At 36.0% G+C, this 9026-nt stretch overlaps 1 protein-coding gene across 1 annotated transcript; it reads left to right on the top strand.

Annotated features, from left to right (window-relative positions):
* The first annotated feature begins 6967 nt into the window (after positions 1-6967).
* On the top strand, positions 6968-8511 carry LOC122431264 (PITH domain-containing protein 1-like). Its single transcript, XM_043452485.1, has one exon. The coding sequence runs from the start codon at positions 7040-7042 to the stop codon at positions 7673-7675; it is 636 nt and encodes a 211-aa protein (XP_043308420.1). The 5' UTR covers positions 6968-7039; the 3' UTR covers positions 7676-8511.
* The last annotated feature ends 515 nt before the right edge of the window (positions 8512-9026 follow it).

The raw sequence follows: 9026 nt of genomic DNA, 5'->3' as shown, positions 1-9026 counted from the left end.
CAAGGCTTAGAAATTCATGAGCAAAGTTAAAGAGCAAAGAGCCCTTCAGCAGCCAGCAGAGTGGCAGGTGAACGGTACAGCAGACAGAACCACAATCTTCCTGCTGTTTATATCCCAAGCCCTGCTAATGTGGGAATCCTGAAAATGCCTCCAAAACATGTATAATCAGTAATGAACTGAAGCTTATTAAAGTTGGAACTCATCCCAGACTCCGCTCGGTATTAGATTAGATCAAAGGAATTAGCCCTTTAACCTAGCAGCCTCAGAGAGAAAAGAGAAATCCTTTATCTGGAAGTAAATATTAGATACTTCCATCTCTATCATTTATTTTTTAAATGATGTCTGGCATACAATTAGAATAATGAGATATAAAAAGAAGGAAAATGTGACCCAAAATCAATATAAAATACTGTGAGTAGAAGCATAATCACAGATGAACCATATATTGAAATTAGCAGAAAAGGACTTTAAAATCAGTATTATAAACACAATAGATTTACCAAGAGGTGGACCAAAATACATGAACACATAAGAAATTTCACTGGAGACATAATAACCTTAAAATAAAACAAAAATTTTGATAAATGCAAGAAAACTAGAATTTGAAACACCTGGGACCTGCTACAACAAACATTAAAAACAGCCCATGTCCTAGCCAGATTAACATGAAATCCCACTTTAAGAGCCTATTTACCTCAGTTTATATACACAATACATAACATATGGTTATCAACAAAAAATTGCAAAGCAAGCATAAACACATGACACAAAGAACTAGAATCAAATAGGACACACATGTTGAGAAAATCAGGCAGGGAATTTTAACTATGATAAATATATTAAAAGGTCAAAGGTAAAAGGCAGAAACCATACAAGTCTAGACAGGTGGTGCAATTTGAGAAATGAGAACTATAAGAAAGAATCAAGAGGAAATTCAACAAATCAAAACCAGTGTTCTAACAGAAGTGAAGAATGCCTTTCATGGTCTCATCATTATCCTGGATAAGGCAGAAGAAAGAGTTAGTGAGCATGAAGATAGGTCAATGGAAACTCAGACAAAGAGAATGGATTAAAGAAAAAAAAAAGACATTCAAAACTTAAGAGACCATTTCAAATAGTTTAACTTATATATAACTGGAATACCAGAAGGGCAAGAAAGAGATAAAGGAGAATCCTTTTTGGAGAAAAAGTTACTGATAATTTGAAAAGCATTGAGACATTCTATGACAGATTCAGGAAGCTCAGAAAACATTAAGCGTAAAAGAATGCCAATGAAAACTGTACTTGGTCATATCATATTCCAACTGCAGAAAACCAAAAACAATAAGAAAATACTGAAAGAAAGCAGGAAGAGGACCAAAAAAAGGACTTACAGAGGATCAACAAAAAGAATTACAGTAGAAATCTCACAAGGAACCATTCAAGCAAGAGGAGATAAATGAAACATTGAAGATGGTATAAGAAAAAATATCAATCTAGAATTCAATATCCAAAAAGTTAATCTTCAAATTGAAAGAGAATGGCTTTCTCAAAGAAAAATGAGAAATCCATCACCAGAATGCCTGTTGCATAAGAAATGTTAAACAGAGTACTTCAGAGAAAAGGAAAATAAAATAGACCATAATTTAAGGCCCATATAAAGAAAGGAAAAGAATCAAGGAATAAATGTAAAATAAAATATTTTATTTTCCCTTTCTTAACGTAAAGGTAACAGTTAAAACTAATAACAATAACAATGAATTACTGGGTAATTACAGCACACAAATAAGTGAAATTAAGGACAGCAGTGTCATAAAGCATGGGAAGGAGGAATTCAGAATTCATTGCACAAACTACCTTCACGACTATTCACATGATGTGGTATGATGTTATTTAAAGGTAAACTTACATTAGTTAAAAATATATACTGCAAAATCCACAGCAAACACCAAGAAAAAAACTTAAAAGTAATAATTCATATACTAAGAGAAGACAGAAAATGAAATTACATAAAATGCTCAGTTGCAACCAGAGAAGGTAGGATAAAAAAGGCAAAAATAATTTTTTAGAAATTAACATAATAAAAATAAAGCAGCCACACAGATGGTAGATATTAACTATGTCAGTAATCTAATTAAATATGAATGGCCTAAATTAACCAATTAAAAGAGATTATCAGAGTGGAAAAAATAAAGCAAGACCTACCTGGATTCTGTGTACTTTAAATGGTAAGATTCAGATAGAGTAAGGAGGCATACTATGCTAACACTAATTAAAAGGAAGCTGGAATACCTATATTAATTTCAGATAAAACAGGCTTGAAAATGAAGAAAAATATTAGGGATAGACACATTATGTAATGATAGAAAGATTAATCACCCAAAAGACATTGAAGTACTAACCACGTAAGTAGCTAACAACAGAGCATCAAAAATGCTATAGAACCAAAAGGAAAAATAGACAAATCCACTATTACAGTTGGATACTTCAACACCCTTCTCTCAGTAACTGATATATCAAGCAGGCAGAAAAGCAGTAATACTATAGCTGACTTGAACAGAAACAATAAATTTGATCTAATTTATATTCATGAAATGCTCATATTACTAGAACAAAATACACATTGTTCTCAAGTTCACATTGAACATTCACACCAAGATAGACCAAAACTCTGGACCATGAAACACACCTTGAAAAACTTAAGGAAATAAAACCATATAAATTATTTTTTGGATAATAATGGAACTAAAAGAGAAATCAATAACATAAATTAGCTGGCAAATCTGAAATACATAGAAATAAAACAGCACATTTTTGCTAAACCATGGGTGAAAGAAGTCTGAAGAGAAATTATTAATATTTAAGTAAATTAAAATCAAAAGACAACATCAACATTTGTGCTTAGAGATCAATTCACAGCTTTATGTATACATATTAGAAAATAAGATCTAAAATCAGTTATCTGAACTTCAACCTGATGAAAATACAGAATAAAAAATTAAGCCTAAATAGCAAACAAATAAATAGCTAAATGAAACTGAAAAGGGGGGGGGGGGCGGGATAGAAGCAAAGATATTACTTTGAAAAGATGCAAATTGATAAACTTCTAGCCATGCTAACCAAAGAGAGAACGAGAGAAGACACAAATCATCAATATGAGAAATAAAAGAGGGATAGTACTACTAATTCTATTGACATTTAAAGGATTCTAAAAGAAGGAATTCTATGAACAAACCTAGCAACATAGATTTTATAACTTGGAAGACTGGACAAATTATTTTAAAGACACAAACTACCAAAAATCATTCATGCAGAAATAATCTGAATAGTTTATAACTCTTAAATAAATTGAATGAGTTATAAATAAGTCTCCAAAAAAGAAAAGGCCAATCACCATCGCAGATAGTTCACTGACTAATTCTGCCATACATTTAAGGAAAAGGATGATAGCAATCCTCCACAATATCTTTCATAAAATAGAAGAGGAGGGAATATTTTCGAACTCATTCTATGAAGTCAGCATTACTGTAATGCTAAACCAAGGAAAGACACTGAAAAAAAAAACAACAAACAGAAAACTACAGACTAATATCTCTCATGAACATAGATGTGAAAACCCTCAACAAAATATTAGCAAATCAATTACAAAAAATTAAAAAGGAATTATATGCTTTAATAAGTGGGATTTTTTTGTAAAAGCTTTCAAACAAAAAAAAAGAAGGAAACTTCTTTGCTTGATAAAGAGTATCTACAACAACCCTACAGCTAACGTTATATTTAGCAATGAGCACATGGATCTATTCCCATTGTGAATGGCAAAAGGACAAGGTACTCCCATCATTCTTATTTGACACTGTATTGGAAGTCCTAACTAGTGCAATAAAACAAGAAGACAAAAAGGGAACTAAATACATACACAATTGAGAAGGGAGAAATGAAACTGTCTTTTTCTCACAGGTGACACCATCACCTACATAGAAAATTCCAAAGAACTGACCAAAAAATTCTTGGAATTAAGCCAGTATAGCAAATTTGCAGGATACAAGGGGAATATATGTAAGTCATTTGCTCATCTATATAACAGTTATGAACAAATGGGATTTTAAACTTAAAAAAGAGTACTACTTCAAAAGAAGAGAAATACTTAGCTATAAATCTAATAAAATATATATCATCTAAGTGTGAAAACTAAAAAAAAACAATGAAAGAAATCAAAGATCTATATAAATGAAGAAACAGTCCATGTTCATGGATTGGACCTCAATATTGTTATATGTCAAATCATTCCAAAATGATCTGTAGAAGCAATGAAATCTCAGTCAGACTCCCAGAAAGCTATTTTTATAGATACCTACAAACTAATGCTAAAGTTAGTATATAAAAGCAAGATAAATAGAATTGCCAAAACATTGCTAAAGAACAAAAAGTTTGGAGGACTCATACTCCTTGATCTTAAGACAATTATAAAATCACAGTAATCAGACAGTGTGATATTGGCCAAAGAATATACAATGGTGCAGAATAGACATAGATCAATAGTGCAGAATAGACACACCAGAAGCAGACGCCCATGGGATTCTCCAGCCAAGAACACTGGATCGGGCATTCCCTTCTCCAGGGGATCTTCCCGATCCAGGGATGCAACCCATGTCTCCTGCATTGATAGATGGATTCTTTACCATCAAAGCCACTAGGGAAGCCCGAGAAGTAGACCCCGCACAAGTATAATTATCTGATTCTTGACATAGGATCAATGGTAATTCAATATAGGTAGTCTTCAAAAACTTGTTCTGAAGCAATTGGAAGTTCAACAAATAAACAAACAAAATCTCACAAGAACAACAAAATGATACACACCTTGACATAAACCTTTCACTTTTCACAGTAACTAACTTAAAATGAATCACAAGTCTGTATGTAAAATTCAAAACTGTAAAATTTATAGATGAAAACATAGGGGAAAGTCTAGATAAACGGGTTTGGCAACACGTCTTCAGATATTAACATTAAAGTCACAATTCATTAAAAAATTACTAAGTTGCAATTTGTTAAAATTTAAGAATTCTCTGAAAAATATACACTTAAAATCAAAAGATAAATCATAGATAAGAAGAAAACATTGGCAAAATGCATATCTGATAAAGAACTGGCTTCCAAAATATACAAAGAACTTTTAAAACCCAGCAATAAGTGAGCAAACAACCCATTTAAAATGGACAAATGACCTGAAAATTACTTCAATGAAGAAAATAAATCTATGAAAAATAAGCACATTAAAAAAATGCTCCACATCAGTCATCACTAGGGAAGTGCAAATTAAAATAACAATTTGATATCACTACACACATATCAAAATGCCTAAAATTTTTTCACAAACTGACAATAGCAATTGCTAGTAAGTATGCAGAGAAGTCAGAGCTCTCGGTCATTGTTGGTGAGAATTCAAAATTGTTCAGCCACTTTGGAAGATGTTGTTCTAGTTTTTTAACAAAGTTAAACACAGTCTTACCTATGATCCAGCCATCATTCTCCTAGGCATCCACCTGACTCAAAAACCATGTTCACACAAAATCCAGCATGTAAATCATTATAGCTGTTTTATCTATAATAGCCAGAAAATGGAAGCAATCAAGACATCCTTTAACAGGTAAATGGGTAAACAAACTATAGTATATCTATACAATTGAATTTTATTCAGTAACAAAAAGAAATGAACTACCAAGCCACAAGACATGGAGAAAGAATTATATTCTAGCTGATAATGTGTTCTTACAGAAGTATGGATCACCAATTCTAATACCACTATAGATGAATACTGAATTGAATGCAGGTGGTAATATCCAGGCTCCTTAGTGCCATAGAAATTTAGATAAGCAAAAGAAGAGGCTAGAATTATCCATGTGGTAATAAATTAGAACTGGAGACATGAGTATGAACTCATGCTTAGCTTCATGTAGATGCACATGACTCTGCATATAAATATTCATAGATACATCTGTATAAATAGTTTTATACACATATGAGTCTGTTACTATACATATTTCCTTCCTGTGTCAGCTGTGTCTTTAGAGATACATATATAATGTTAAATATATATATATGTATGTTTGTTACTATACATATATTTCCTTCCTATGTCAGCTAAGAGAGCTAGAAGCAGCAACACTCTAAAAACAGAAACATGTCTAGCAGTCAGCTCTTGGACTGTAATATCATTCTTCAATAAAAGGAACCAGAGGTATTTAAGGAACTGTTGCTTCTAGAATGTGGGGCAAAAATACACAAGATGAACTTGGAGCATCTTGTAGTGTCAACAAATGCTCAAAAATGTACACACACATACACAGTCACCCGCACAAACACGTGGATATGTCAAAGGAACACAAGAATCAAGTATAAGAGCTGCTAGGTCTAATTATGGGCTTCCCTAGGGGCTCAGATAGTGAAGAATCTGCCTGCAATGCAAGGTACCCGGGTTTGATCCATGGGTGGGGAAGATTCGCTGGAGAAGGAAATTGCAAGCCACTCTGGTGTTCTCGCCTGGTCCCATGGACACAGAAGCCTGGCGGGCTGCAGCTCATATCGCACAGTCAGACACGACCGAAGCAACTTAGCACACATGCACACACAAACACACTGATCTAATTATGGGAAAAAATGCGGCAAATTTCAATGGACAGTTCTGCAAAATACATCTCGAAACTTTCAATGTCATCAAATGCAAGGGAAATCTGAGAAACCTTCACAGTCAAAGGGAGACTCGGAGACCTGATGACAAAATGTATGGTATCCTGGATAGGATCCAGGATCATAGAAAGGCCATGTGGTAAAAACTAAGGAAATCTAAGTCAAGTATCGATGAGTTACAACATAGCAATACTGGCTCATCAGCTGTAACAATGTGCCATTCCAATGTAAGGTGTTAATAATAGAGAAAACTGGCTGTGGAGTGTTAACAAACTCACAAGTTTTCGGCGGCCAGAGCGAAAAGAGCGAGTCGCGGGGAGCGCCGGCGCCAGCGGCTGCAGGGCCAAGGGGACGCGCGGGCGGTGGCGTCGCCATGTCGCACGGCCACAGCCACGGCGGGGGCGGCTGCCGCTGCGCCGCCGAACGGGAGGAGCCGCCCGAGCAGCGCGGCCTGGCCTACGGCCTGTACCTGCGCATCGACCTGGAGCGGCTGCAGTGCCTCAACGAGAGCCGAGAGGGCAGCGGCCGCGGCGTCTTCAAGCCGTGGGAGGAGCGGACGGACCGCTCCAAGTTTGTTGAAAGTGATGCTGATGAAGAGCTTCTGTTTAATATTCCATTTACAGGCAATGTCAAGCTAAAAGGCATCATTATAATGGGAGAAGATGATGACTCACACCCCTCTGAGATGAGACTGTACAAGAACATTCCACAGATGTCCTTTGATGATACAGACAGGGAGCCAGATCAGACCTTTAGTCTGAACCGGGATCTTACAGGGGAATTAGAGTATGCTACGAAAATTTCTCGTTTTTCAAATGTCTATCATCTCTCAATTCATATTTCAAAAAACTTTGGAGCCGATACCACAAAGGTCTTTTATATTGGCCTGAGAGGAGAATGGACTGAGCTTCGCCGACATGAGGTGACCATCTGCAGTTATGAAGCATCAGCCAACCCAGCTGACCACAAGGTCCATCAGGTTACCCCACAGACACACTTTATTTCCTAAGGGCTGGCCAAGACTCCCACAGAGGTGTTGTGTTGGTGAAGAAGTATGACATCCTGTTGGGAAGGACAAAGAGAGATGGGGCTCCAAAGAGAGTTGGCTGCCACAGCCTCTGCCAAGCTGTCTTTGGGGCTTGCTGCAGAAACCTGGCCTATGGAAGACCCCACACCCCAGGAAGGGTTGTGTGGGTGCCAAGGGACAATCGTGGTTCTCTAGGACCCTACAGAAATTGGGTCTTGGGCTGGTCAGTACCTGGCAGCCGTGGATAATGCCTGCCTTCCCAGTTTATGTGGCCATGGGATCCCAAGTGTCTTGTTGCTTTGTGGCAGGATTATTGTGTGACTTGTTTTTAAAATGGAAACTATTCCTGGGCTGCAGTAAACTTTCTGAAGCCTCAGCATTGTGTTTGTATTAACCATCAGGAGGGTCTCCAGCTAGAAATACTTGTCCCTGCTTGCTCCTTCTCCCTGTCATCTTTCAACATTCTTGTCAAGTTGCCCAGCTTGGAGTTGTCTGTCATGCACCAGTGTCCCATGTTATAGCTTGAAGAGCAGAAATCTGATGTTGCTTAATAGCTTGAGAGGGTCTTTTTTTCCTGTTGCCCAGGTAAGCAGTCTGAGGAGAGCATTGTTGCTGTGTTTGTGGGTATCCTGGTCGGGGTAAGATTGGGACTTTGATATGCTTCTCTTTGGGACATCCTTAATGTTTGTCAGCTTTTAACTAGTGTTGTAAGCCCAATGGCAGAATTTGGAGATCTCAGTTCTTCTGTTCATGGCTTTTTATTCACTGTGACTAATCAGCTTCCTAATAAATCCTTGCCAGACTTAAAAAAAAAAAAACTCACAAGTTTTCTATAAATCTAAAACTGTTGTAAAATCGAAAGTATTTAAAAAGGTAAATAAACCATTAATACCATGTAATTTCCTAAATTTTTGTCTCCTTATCTTTTTCTGACTTATGATATAAGCAAACCTGGGACTTCCATTTGAGACTATTAAGACCTCATATAAGCACTAACAATTCTGATGCTCATAATAGTTCTCTGACATAATTAAAATAGCTATTATTGTTATTCTAATTGTATAGGCTAGGAAAATAAAATCAAGACATACGTGCTTTTCTTACTGGTATTTGCAAGGAGTTATAAAGATAGATTTCTGACTTTATCCATTCTCCCCTCAATTACACCATTCTGTTAAATATTTACCCTCACACCAAATTACTGATATGTTCCTATACTTATCATCACTACCTTACACAGGCTCTGATTAATAACAGACTCAGTAAAGAATATGTACAATAATAAATGCTTCACATTTAAAGAAATTTATCAGTGGAAGAAAATTCAGGGATC

This window comes from Cervus canadensis, chromosome 29 (genome assembly GCF_019320065.1).
Source record: "Cervus canadensis isolate Bull #8, Minnesota chromosome 29, ASM1932006v1, whole genome shotgun sequence".
Taxonomy (NCBI): domain Eukaryota; kingdom Metazoa; phylum Chordata; class Mammalia; order Artiodactyla; family Cervidae; genus Cervus; species Cervus canadensis.
This window is presented reverse-complemented; position numbering and strand designations above follow the sequence as displayed.